The sequence below is a fragment of the Cheilinus undulatus genome, linkage group 20, assembly GCF_018320785.1.
Source record: "Cheilinus undulatus linkage group 20, ASM1832078v1, whole genome shotgun sequence".
NCBI lineage: Eukaryota > Metazoa > Chordata > Actinopteri > Labriformes > Labridae > Cheilinus > Cheilinus undulatus.
This window is the reverse complement of record NC_054884.1, coordinates 3,316,904-3,330,529: the sequence shown is the minus strand read 5'-3', so window position 1 is coordinate 3,330,529 and position 13,626 is coordinate 3,316,904. Positions and strand designations below refer to the sequence as shown.

General features: G+C 40.7%; 1 protein-coding gene across 1 annotated transcript in view; it reads right to left on the bottom strand.

Annotated features, from left to right (window-relative positions):
• Positions 1–1,189: 1,189 nt before the first annotated feature.
• The window catches only part of uts2r2 (urotensin-2 receptor 2), a 67,974-nt gene continuing 55,537 nt past the window's right edge, over positions 1,190–13,626 (bottom strand). Inside the window, exon 9 of the mRNA XM_041815829.1 lies at positions 1,190–1,910. Within this exon, the coding sequence (XP_041671763.1) occupies positions 1,774–1,910 (137 nt within the window). The 3' untranslated portion in view covers positions 1,190–1,773. The remainder of the gene's footprint in view (positions 1,911–13,626) is intronic.

Below are 13,626 nucleotides of genomic sequence, written 5' to 3'. Positions count from 1 at the left end.
GGGTTGAGATCAGGACTCTGTGCAGGCCAGTCAAGTTGATCCACACCAAACTCTCTCATCCATGTCTTTATGGACCTTGCTTTGTGCACTGGTGCACAGTCATGTTGGAACAGGAAGGGGCCATCCCCAAACTGTTCCCACAAAGTTGGGAGCATGGAATTGTCCAGAATCTCTTGGTATGCTGAAGCATTCAGAGTTCCTTTGACTGGACCTAAGGGGCCAAGCCCAGCTCCTGAAGAGCAAGCCCACACCATAATCCCCCCTCCACCAAACTTTAGACTTGGCACAATGCAGTCAGACAAGTACTGTTCTCCTGGCAACCACCAAACCCAGACTGGTCCATCAGATTGCCAGATGGAGAGGTGCGATTGGTCACTCCAGAGAACATGTCTCCACTGCTTTAGAGTCCAGTGGCGGCATGCTTTACACCACTTCATCCCACACTTTGCATTGCACTTGGTGATGTATGGCATGGATGCAGCTGTTACCATGGAAACCCATTCCATGAAGCTCTCTACCATTGTTCTTCTTGAGCTAATCTGAAGGCCACATGAAGTTTGGAGGTCTGTAGCCATTGACTCTGCAGAAAGTTGGCCACCTCTGCACACTATGACCTCAGCATCCTCTGACCCCGCTCCGTCATTTTACGTGGCCTACCACTTGGTGGCTGAGTTGCTGTCGTTCCCAATGGCTTACACTTTGTTATAATACCACTGACAGTTGACTGTGGAATATTTAGGAGCCAGGAAATTTCCCCACTGGACTTGTTGCACAGGTGGCATCCTATCACAGTACCACGCTGGAAGTCACTGAGCTCCTGAGAGCGAGCCATTCTTTCACAGATGTTTGTAGAAACAGTCTGCATGCCTAGGTGATGATTTTATACACCTGTGGCCATGGAGGTGATTGGAACACCAGGTTTATATTATTTGGATGGGTGAGTGAATATTTTTGGCAATACAGTGTATTTGCAGAGCCAGAGAAATCCCTCTGTTGTATAGCTGGTCTCTATGGCATGAATATTGTTATGGATTGGGTGGTTTGCATGTGTGCAGAAATAAGGACAGTCTGGACGCCTTCTCAAACAGAGGACAGTTTTTCATTGTTGAGAGCCTCTTCAGGCATTTCCTCAGAATTTCCCATGAATGCTTGTAAATTAAAAATAAAGATGATTTATTAATTTGATTACTGAAGTGCTCTGTTTATTCAGAATTACACAAGAAACCTAAAAACTCTGAGAGAGCCAGAAAAGAAGTGAAAAACAAGGCCTATGTTTAGTGAGTTTTTTATTTCAAACCATTACCATTACTGAAGCTAGAAAGAGGAATGAAAATGAGGCAAGAAGAGGGTTCTTCTTAGAAGAAAACACCTCCTGGGTCATGGATCAGCAAACCTGAGAACTGAGTCACAGCCATTGATTCCTCAGTTTTCCCTCTGTTCTTATAGGGAGATACACAGAAAGCATATAATCCCATTTCAGCTGCTTTGATACTCAGCTGAGACACAATTCCTACTCCAGCCACCTCCAAACAGATCAGGAGAGTTGTGGAAATGGGCAGTGAAACCCAGACATGCCTAGCAAGAATGTGCAGGAAGAAAAAGCTGCTGTAGAAAATTACGTTAACTAAAAAACCCCCACAGATATTAACCATTCAGCTGCAGTCAAACAATTTCACAAGTAAAACCTGCATATAAAACCCTGTTTCCTCCTCTCCCCATCTTTGCTGCAGGGCTCATCTGAGGCCACAAGCATCCTCTTCACCCCTGGGTGCCTCAGGGCAGAGTCGGGTCAGCGATGGCGTGAGCTGGATCGCAGGTGAAGGACACGGTGATGGCATAGCGTGTGCCCCACGTCACCTTTTCCACACGGTGGATATTCTCCGACCCAGAAGAGAAGAACGAGACTCGACCTGAGCACGGATGGAAAAAGAGAAAAAGAGGGACAAAAGACATGGTTAAAAAAAGTTAACCGGTTCTGGAAATGTGCTGATTTTCTCTGTTTCTGTGACTAAGATTTACCAGTATCATGTCTGAACTGTGTAAGAACTTGTCTCAGTGCATGGTTAAACAAGCTTTTTAAAGTCAAAGAAAGCAGGGACCAAAGTAAAAACAGATCCACTGACATCTCTATAAGCTTCTTTTTTGTTTTTTACATGGATCTAAAAGACTGACATGAAAATGCATTCACCAAAGGAATTCACAGACAACAGAGGTTAAAACATTAATAGTCATTTGTTGAATCTGCAACATTAGGAGGTCATATTTACTGAAATCAAAGCTATTTCAATCAAAAACATCTTAACAGGCCAAGTTCCATGTTAACATAGGAGCCCTTCTTTGATATCACCTTCACTATTCTTGCATCCATTGAACTTGTGAGTTTTTGGACAGCTTCTGCTTGAATTTCTTTGCAGGATGTCAGAATATCCTCCCAGAGCTGCTGTTTTGATGTGAACTGCCTCCCACCCTCATAGATCTTTAGCTTAGCAGCCAATGACACAGAGGGATTCTTTGCAGCATGAGATGGTGCATTGTCATGCATGAAGAAAATTTTGCTACAGACGGCACTGTTCTTCTTTTTGCACCATGGAAGAAAACTCTGATAAAGAAGTGGAAAATAAAAGGTTCTGTTGATACCAAGCCACAGTCAGGTAGACAAACAAAAATTTCAGCCACAACTGCCAGGAAAATTGTTCAAGATGCAACGAAAAACCCTTGGGACAACTTCAGCTGCCATACTGACTTCTCTACAGAAAAGTGGTGAGGCTGTTTAAAGAAGAACAATATGGAGAAACTTGAAGAAAAATGTGCGCCGTGGTGGCATCGCCACAAGAAAGCCACCAGTGCCACAAAACAGCCTGTTTACAATCTGCTTAACAGCACCTGGACCAGCCTCAAAGCTTCTGGAGCAAAATCATTTGGAGTGATGAGACAAAGACCTTGGATTTGTTTTATACATCCATCTGGGAAAGCTTAATTAGGAAATGTTTGAGAAAAGGCAGAGGTCTTGAAAAAAACTTGGAGTATGATTGGGTGAACGTTCTGTCTGTCACATCTCTATGGGCCAATCAGAGCAAAAAAACAAGTGACGTAGCTGCTATCGAGCTGTGCGTGCGCAGCTACTGAGGAATAACGCGAAACATGGCGACTGTAGACATGTAAGTGCTCGACTTTTGTCGTTTTTGAAAAGAAAACAACTCACTGCTGTTCTTTGTTCTTCTTTTAACAACGAATTATTGTCAAGTTCTGATAAAACTGGCAGCATCCACGCTAATCTCTTCCTCCATAACTGCACCAGCTCTTGCTGCTGCTTGATTACGTCAGGACTCCACCGCGCCTTAAAGTACTGCCCCTCGTCACTGATTGGTCCTGTCATCTGTCAGACGGGAGCTTTGTAAGATGGATTCGTCAGTGAGAAAACAAGGAAATGGGTATCCATCTGCTTTGCAAGGTTAAAGATCTTTATGATCACATCCATAAATGTCATGTTTGGAGGGGCATCAACCTTGCCTCTGATGAAAACTACACCATCCCTACTGTGCAGCATGAAGCTGGATCTCTGATGTTTTTGGGGTGTGTGAGCAACAGCAGCACAGGGAACTTGGAAAAAAAGATAGCAACATGAATGCAGCATGTTATCAGAAAATAATGAAGGACAATTTACCGTCATCAGCCTAGAAGCGGCACATGGGACACACTTGGACTTTCCAGTATGACAATGATCCTAAAGACAAGGCCAAATCAAGCTGTCTTTGGCTACAGAAGAAAAAAAAGTGAAGATTCTGGAGTGGCCATCACCGTCTTTGACCTCAATACCATTGAGCCACTTTGGGGAGATTTAAATGTGCAGTTCATGCAGGACAGACCAAGAATTTACAGGAAACACTCTAATGAAATTGTCCCAATTTTTAGATGCAGATTTTGCAGATTGGTGAACCTCTGTCCATATTCACTTCTGGTAGACTCTGCCTCTCTAAAATGCTCCTTTTATACCCAGTCATGTTACTGACCTGATGCCAGTCAACCTAACTAATGCTCCTCCAGCTGTTTTTCATTCATATTATTAACTTTTTCTGGCCTTCTGTGACCCCATCCCAACTTTTTTGAGAAGTGTTGCTGCCATCAAATTCAAAATGAGCTAATATTGTTCTTGAAATGGTAAAATGTTGAAGTTTTATCATCTGATATGCTGTTTATGCTCTGTTGTGAATAAAATATGGGTTTATGACATTTGACAATCACTGACTTCTGTTTTATTTGCATTTCACACAGTGTCCCAAGTTTTTTGGGATTGGGATTGTCAGCCATCCTGTACTGGTTCAGATTGAGATTTTACCGTACAGTCTCAAAACTAGAGATGTCTGAGAAGCGTTGATTTCCTCATACTAATGCCATCTCTGCTTGTAATCATCATTAACTCTTCCCAGTGTCTCACACTAAGGCAAAAAAGAAGCAGAATAATCCCCAAACAGCACGATTATTCCCTCCATCCATGGAAGATAAAAGACGGACATGAGACACTGGTCTCATGTAACCTCTCGCATTGCTCTTCCACAAAGACTGGTTGTTTTTTTAAAAAGAGCGATCCATTTGCTTCCTTGTCAACAAAAAAATCCATCACATATCCGTGCACAGAGCATGCAGCACCTATAAGAAGTATTATACTCCATACCCTTTTATTGATTTTATAATCTAATCTTGGTCAATATAATTTGGCATTTTTAGACCAAAAGAAAAAAGTCAGTAAACAGATATCTACTTAATATTGTCAATTAAATAATAGATGTAATTTAAAATAAGGAACTGATCTAATTCAACAGAGTTCTACTTCTTAATCAGTCTGCATGAGTACTATGGCTTGGGAGAAGACTTATTTTCCAGCAACAGAAATGGAAGATTTATAAAATCAATAAAAGGGTTAAACATCCAGGGGATGAGACATTTTAAAGACACTTTATACCAGAGCCTGAATGTCCTTAGCGGTGTTAAAGATAAGTTCTGGTACTCACAGCACCTTTGGAGTCAACAAGCTCACAGTTCACTTCTACTGAAAGTCTTTTTTTATGATTTAAGATTTTATTTTGGGCTTTATGCCTTCATTTTAGACAAAAGAGAGTGGATAGAGTCAGAAGTGGGTGAGAGGGGTGCAGATGGCCCAGAGCAGGGCTTTTCAATTACAAAATCAACTGGGACAAACAAGAAATGTAGTGGGGCCAGACATGTTCACTGTCCAGTAAGCAGCTGGTAATGTCAGATTTTGAACCAATACAGATCAATTTAATGAAAATATGCATTTTATTCATAGCCTCACTTTTAAATTTGGCAACGGGACAAAAGCACATGAAAAAGTGCTTAAAAACACAACAACAGAGCTGTATTTGGACATAACCTGAGGTAGTAGAAATGTTTTTTTCACTTGAATAAAAATAAAATAAATAGAATGAAAAAATTAAATAAAATTCTGTACATAATAACTTTGTACTCAGGCATATTTTAAAGTGCATAAAACCTAAATTTGCACCGTAGTTGCTACAGTTGAAAAGGATATGTATTACACTGTATTATTTTGGGCTACTCCTAGCCACGCTTCAAAACAACACAGTGCCTTGTAGGTAGACTGTTGCTAGCAGTGTTAATTTTGGCAGCTATTTTTAATTTTAGTCTTAGTTTTAGTCTTTAAATTAAACGTATTTTAGTTTTAGTCACATTTTAGTTCTTCCTACCCTTTTTAGTTTTAGTCTAGTTTTAGTCCATAAAAAGTCCTCACATCTTAGTCTTTATTTTTAGTCCAAGCATTTATTTTCTTGCTTAAATCTGGTACCAAATCATGGTAGTGTGTTCTCTGCTAAACCTGGGGTCCCTGCTTTCTACAGCTGAGAGGCAGAATAGATACAGATGCATTGTTTTTTGACAGATTTACCCACAGTGGAGAAACATCACAGATTTTGAATGTCCTACAAAAACTACATTACATTTTAGTCTAGTTTTAGTCATCTTGACGAAAACTAAACTTAGTTTTTGTCAGTTCTAGTCATCACAAATCTATTTTTGTTAGTCTTAGTCTAGTTTTTGACATGGAAAAAAGGCTGTTGATGAATAGTTCTAGTCATAGTTTTAGTCGACGGAATTAACACTGATTGCTAGACCATGCGGATGTTGCATTCAGGGTCTGAAATACTGGGTGAATTTATGACTACTAGCAAAACAGGTTGCTCTCTGCAACTCTGGCATGACCGCAGGCTTGGCCACTTAGGGGGTTGGTTCTGGGCCGCATGTGGCCCCCGGGGCCTCTAATTGAATAGTCCTGACCTAGAGGTTTAAAGTTCACCCCATGGGGTTCGGATCAGGCCTGTGGCCCGTTCCCTCATGTCTCTCCCCACTCTCTCGTCCCTGTTTCTGACTCTATCCACTGTCCTCCTCTATTAATAAAGGCACAAAAAGCCCAAAATAAATCTTTAAGAAGAAGTGGGGGGGGGGGGGTCACATGCAGATTTAAACTGAACATGTCTAATGAGACATGTGAACTAACCCCTGAGCCCATTCTATCTCAGACCTTAAGGCAAAACTAAAGCAAAAGCTCTGTTGTTTTCACTCCAGTCTTTTAATTGCTGCCTTGTGATTTAAAGGCAGCAGCCTATTTTTTTCCATTATAAAAGTTTTAGAGCTGAGAGCTTCTTCAAATTAAAGTCTATAAAGTTGTTTTTTTTTCTGGTATTAATTCAAGACTCTACCTGGCCAGTGGCTCCTTTTTGACAGAAGCTGTTATTACTAACAGAAATCCTCCTCTTTTATCAGTGAGTTGTCGTTTTGATGAGACGCTCTGTCTTTTCAGTCGAACCCCTGGAGGCTTGTTCTTACCTCTGCAAAGCACCTCATGTTCAGACAGATAGCACTTTTTCCTGCAGTGGAGCCCATTGGAGGGTAAGGGTGTTATCGGGACAGGGCAGCAGGGTTGGGAAAAACAAGGTAAGGCTGGACAGACTGAAGTACTAAACTACACCAGCTCCTGGCTAAAAGAAAAACCCTGCACAGAGATGCCATGATGGTTCTGAGGTGGCGTGATAAGCGCTGAAATAATCGCTCAATTTTTAAGTTAAAAATATGGTCAATCTAATTTGACAGAAAATACAATTTTCATCACAAGAGGGTAAATAAGCTCATTCTTGAAAAGGCTGAACTGAGCCTTGAGCAGAAAAGCATGCATATTAAACAGCTGTGCTTGTGGTAGGGAGAGAACTCTAAAGGAGGAGCAGACGGACAAAGATGGAGGTCTGGAGAGAGAGATATCGAGTGGCAACAAGGACATGCTCAGATTATTCAAGTGTTTTGGTGAGTGCTGTTTTTGTTCTGTTGATTGTCTGATTTCAACATTTTCTAAAGTTTTTCTTGAAATAGCACACAGACGGAGCTTGAAGAGGTTGCCTGAGGCTTACCTCTATTTATCAGCAGCTTTGCTTGGCTTGGTCGACTAATGAGCAAATATGATTTAGCAGAAATCTGCTCCTTTATCAACACAATCTGCTCCTTCATTCATATTTACAGCTCCACTGCAGATGCTGCATGATTCAAGGGATGTATAAACTAAAAGTTTGATGACTCTTGTTTTATTACTAAGCTCTGATTCCAAAAAAGTTGGGGCGCTGTGGAAAATGTGATTGTCCAATCTCATCAACCCATATTTTGTTTACAACAGAATATATAAACAACATATCAGATGTTACACTCAGACTTTTTACCATTTCATGAAAAATATTTTAATTTGATGGCAGCAACACATCTCAAAAAGTCGGGATGGCGCCATGTTTACCATGGTGTAGCATCTTCTTTTAACAAGTCCATAAACGTTTGGGAGGTTAGGAGACTGGATGCTGGAGTTTTAGGAGAAGCATGTTGTCCCATTCTTGACTGATAAAGGATTCTAGCTGTTAAACAGTCCTGTGTCTTTTTTTTAATCCGGATTTTTTCTACTATAATGTTTAAAATATTTTTTGTTGATGAAAGGCCTGGACTGCAAGTGACTAGTTCAGGACCAGGACTTTTCTCCTGTGAAGCCATGCTGTTGTGATGAGTGTGGTATGTGGTTTAGCATGGTCTTGCTGAAATACACCGCGATCCAGATTACTATGCAAATTGGATTTTAGTGTCATAAACATTAATTTTTTTGTTTTTCAGTTAAACTCATGCATAGTTTTGTGTCTCAGGGCTCTGTGGATCACTGAAATCAATCTCAGACACCTGTGATCATTAGTTTACCAGGTGAGCCCAATTAAAGGAAAACTACTGAAGAAGGACGTTCCAGGTTATTAATCAGGACACAGGTTTCAGCAATATGGGAAAGAAAAAGGATCTCTGCTGCTGAAAAGCCTTAAATAGAGCAATGCCTTGGACAAGGTATGAAAACATGAGATATTTCAGGAAAACTTCAGCGTGATCATCGTACTGTGAAGAAAACTGTGGCTGATTCAGAGCACAGACGCGTTGGTGCAGATAAAGGCATAATGAGGAAGGTTTCTGACAGATAAATTCATGGGATTAAGAGAGCAGCTGCTAAAATGTCATTACAAAGCAGCAAACATCTGAAGCTGCTGGTGCCTCTGGAGTCCCACCAACCTCAAGGTGTCGGATCCTCCAGAGGCTTGCAGTCGTGTATAAACCTACTATTCAGCCCCCCCTAACCAATGCTCACAAGCAGAAACGGTTGCAGTGGGCCCAGAAATACATGAAGACTCATTTCAAACAGTCTTGTTTACTGATGAGTGCCGTGCAACCCTGGATGGTCCAGATGGAGGAGTAGTGGATGGTTGGTGGATGCCACCATGTACCAACAAGGCTGTGATGTCAGCAAGGAGGGGGCGGAGTCATGTTTTGGGCCAGAATCATGAGGAGAGAGCTGGTAGGCCCCTTTAGGGTCCCTGAAGGTGAGAAAATGACCTCGGCAAAGTATATAGAGTTTCTGACTGACCACTTTCTTCCATGATACAAAAAGAAGAACCGTGCCTTCTGTAGCAAAATGATTTTCATGCATGACAATGAACCATCTCATGCTGCAAAGAATCCCTCTGTGTCATTGGCTGCTAGGGGCATAAAAGGAGAGAAACTCATGGTGTGGCCCCCATCCTCCCCTGACCTTTAACCCTACTGAGAACCTTTGGAGCATCCTCAAGCTAAAGATCTATGAGGGTGGGAGGCAGTTCACATCAAAACAGCAGCTCTGGGAGGATATTCTGACATCCTGCAAAGAAATTCAAGCAGAAACTCTCCAAAAACTCACAAGTTCAATGGATGCAAGAATAGTGAAGGTGATATCAAAGAAGGGCTCCTATGTTAACATGGAACTTGGCCTGTTCAGATGTTTTTGATTGAAATAGCTTTGATTTCACTAAATATGACCTCCTAATGCTGCAAATTCAACAAATAACCATTTTCAGTTCTTTACAACCTATAAAATATTTTGAAACTCTGCTTTGCAGAATAATGTGGAACAGTGCATTTTGAGTTTTTGTAGTTGTAGTACTTACTTTTCCAGCCTTCTGTTGCCCTGTCCCTATTATTTTGAGGTGTGTGATTTCCATCAAATTCAAAATGAGCTAATATTTGCATGACATTGTAAAAAGTCTCAGTTTTGACATCTGATATGTTGTTTTTGTTCCATTGTGAATAAAATATGGGCTCCAACTTTCTTGGAGTTGGAGTTGTAGTTCCTTTTCCCTTTTGTTTTGTTGTGTTACTTCATGACAAGAAGACCAATGAAAAGTTTGGATCATTATGGCCTGCTATGTTTGCTCTGCTCTCAGGAACACTGATGACTTGTTTGTCTCTGTGCACAGCGTTTGTGTGGGAGGATAATCCCTGGCCAGGCATTCGAGGATGTCAGTGGAAAGCAGAGCTCAAGTTAAAGAATGAAATTCTCACAGAAAACCTAAAGAATAAGAGGTAATGGGAACGTTAATGAATGCACAGAAAACGAGCATGAGCAGCAAGACAATGTGAGGTGGTGTGGTTTGTGTATTTCATTAAAGAGGAGAACGTTTTTCAGTGCTTCAATTATCCACACAGCTTTAGATAAGTGCACAATGAAATAATCTTTGAAAATAATCCATGCATTTGTCAATATAAACATTCCCAGTGGTTATTGTGCAGGGCCAACACTTTCTGTAAAGTCAGCAGCACAGATTAGTGGCAGCACAATAAAGGGATATTCACGGGGGAATTCTTCAGGGTTCACACTCTGCCAGGAATCGATTCCCAGTGCATTTATAGACATTATTCAAAAAGACAGATACTTTCTTCCATGAGTGCACAGTGAAGTTAGGTCAGAGAAGCTGAGATCAGTCCTAACATGTTTGGACGCTGAGGTCTGTCAGCAGCAGAAAATGAACTCAATCAACTCAACACACTCTGAGCTTTCTATTCTCTAAGAATGTGTGCATGTTTACGGGTATTAAGAGGTGATAGATTCAGGTCAAAATCTCCAGTGAGAGTGCAAAGGATTTAAAACACACCTATTATGTTGAATACATGCATAGTGACTGCCCTCTACTGGCCAAAACCCAGCTACTGCAGTAGAATGTTTCTGTTCATTGATCTGGAGGCACACTCACACCTACGCTCACCAACTAACCATTGAGTAGGATCAATCGTGTTTATTCCTATAAACCATCAAACCCTCTCCAAATTTTACCAGGGTACACGGTATTACCACCTGGTGTTTAAAAGACACACTGTCCTTGTCAGCGTGCATGTGCAAGCACAGTGAACAGAGCGTGCCTCCCTCGCCGTTTCATTAAACCCTTTAAACAAAAAGCTTCGGGTCTAGGAGTAACGTCTATAAGGCAAGATTAACAGGAGCGCTGGGACTGATTTATAGTTAAAGAATTGTTCTTACACAGTAAGTAAACTGAGAAGTTCCTCTCTGTTTCCTCTCCGTCTGTGGCACATAGCAGAAATATTCCGATACCATTTTTTCCTTCCTGATCCAGTGTGAGCTTTCTGGACTAACTGTGAAGACTAGCAAATTATTTTAGACCTATATTTGACTCAACAAATAGAATCATAATGTTCAGCATTTCTGTGAGCGTAAAGTTGTTTTTATGCTGATTATTGAGTTTTACTGCTAAATAATAAAATGACAATAATACAGGGGGCTGCATCACAGGCTCTGTATCTCTCTCTCCATTATGCTCTACCCAGGCAGCATCACGTGATTACAAAACAGCCTGCCATTGGCTGACAGACCCTTACAAAGAGTAAACAATATGGCGGGTTAGCATTCAAGTTAGCATTCAAGCTAGCAGTAAAAAATTATCCTAATTCGATTTAAAAGGATAATTAGACGTGCAATATCAGGTTTACTGATGTGGATTTAATCATTAAAGTCCCCAAAAGTCACACGAGTTGAAGACTCGCTGAAAACGCTGCTGTAAGAGATTTAAAGGCGTCAACAGCGCCAATGGGAAAGCACAACGGCTAGCTTCAAAAAGAACGAAGAGCCAACTATTTATGGTGCAAAAGTTATTTAACTTTTAATAAACTGACTTTTTGTCATGTACGACAGCGCTGGTCTGGAAGACGTTTTTAACGATCACATTCAGAGAAAAACTGTCACTCAGACACCAATCTTTGCTGCTGCAGTGGCTCCTTTGTTTTGTCTTGATTTCCGGTTTAAAACGCTAACAGTTAGCATGGCTAAACAAAGCAAAATATAAAGCTAAACCAAACTGTATCGGATCAGTGCATAAACTCGTGTACTTGCCGATACCAATACCTTCATTTGAAGCAGTATCAGACGTATTGGTATCATAATTGGAACAACCCTCGTACATACTTTAGCTCTTGTCCTCTCTCTTCCCTCTATGGGATTTTTCTGATTCTTGAAGGAATTGTGGACAGGCCAGCAGCACATATTTTTCTTAGAAAAGTCTTAAAAGGGATTTTTGCATAATGTCCCCTTTAAGGGAACATGCCCATACTGCCTTCAATTAAATGCTGTTAATCTGCATATTCAACATGGATTTTCAGAATCTCTGCGTGATGCAGGCGGGGTTTGATGCATGTGTTGCGGGTGCATGTAGTGGGTAGGTGCAGGATTAAGGGAATCGTGCAGCAGAGTGTAGTCTTACATAAGTGAGGATGAAAAAGGTAGACAAGAGTGAAAACAATGCACTGATGAATTGTTAAAAAAAGGATGGTGGTACCTAAATGTAACTCGTTCTTGGTCTGGAATAATGTGATATCAGTGCATCCCTACTTGACTTCTCATGAGCGCTACAGTAGTCTGACATTTTTGGTTTATTTCATCAGACACATGGCTGCCAACCAATGCAATGGAGCTACTTTCATTTTCCAGAAGATAGTAAGGAGGCTCTGTACTCCCACACATACTTTCTCTTCAAATGCTTCCAGTGCTGCCTTTCTTAGTGACGTTGAGATACTGTGATGTTTTGTTCCTTTACATGCTTTATTATTTTTCATTAAATAAACTCTAGTGGTTAAAAATGTTCAGATATTTGGGTCTGTGATTCAGGAGGTGGAGTAGGTCCCAAGGCTATAATTCAGAACCACTGAATTGACATTGCTGCACTGCTTAGTGTTTAAATTTTCCTCAAAGCAAAAGATTTATAATTAACTGTGTTAAAATCAGAGTTTCTGTTTCATGTTTAAGTGCTATAGGGGAGTTGAGAAAGATGTAATATTTCCTTCTTCGAGACTGTTGAATGAGAACTTTTATCAACACGAGTGTAACAGAGGAACGACTGCAAGTGGCTGAAAAATTATTTATCTGTGATTTCAGCTCTCTAGAGAAAACTCACAGTAGATGATTCAGGGTTCACGGAAAGTTGATAGCAGTTAAAATTGGGTCAACATTACTTCTGTGGTAAAATACGTATGCATTATACAGAACTGTAGACTGATTAAAACAGTGCTTGGGTTGAAAGTGCCAGAGGATACTCCAGTGATCACAGGACTGCAAAAACTAAGGCTTGTTTAAAAGATTTGCACATACGTTTATTTCTCTAACATTTTAATTTGGTATTATATTTTGTCACGTATCACTAAATAAAAAAAAAAAAAAAATGCAGGTATGAGAAAGCACTAAGTTTCTGCCTCATTCAATATCTCCATAAATGTTTCTTAAATCTGCTCTGAACGAGATCCAAAGAAAAGTCAGCGATTTTAAACTTTTATTTAATTGTCGAACTGTTTGCACAGGTGTTCATCGACTGATGAATGCCTGCCTGTGCTGCAGTCAGACACACGGCGGTTTTTCTCTGACCAAAGGTCGGCAACCTCGTGAACTAGAGGTGTGTCTGGAGCGCTGCATCGCTCCACGCAGCCCTGGGGAGCTCGGACAAGAGGGCACAAGATCAAGGAGAACTAAGAGTTCATGTGGGAACAGTATGTCAACAGAGGATTATTTGGCCATTTTCAACTGTCATTCATTTAGACATGATTCAGTGATTTTATTGCCTCTACCATGAATGGTTATATTAAGAAGTTAAAAGGTTAAAGGTAACGTGTTACTGTATTTTATAAGGCCCTTAATCTGAGTTCCTCTCTTACCTCCCAGGACACTAAATAAGCGTATGGGAGAGATTTGGACATCTGTATTGATGACACAGTGTGGCA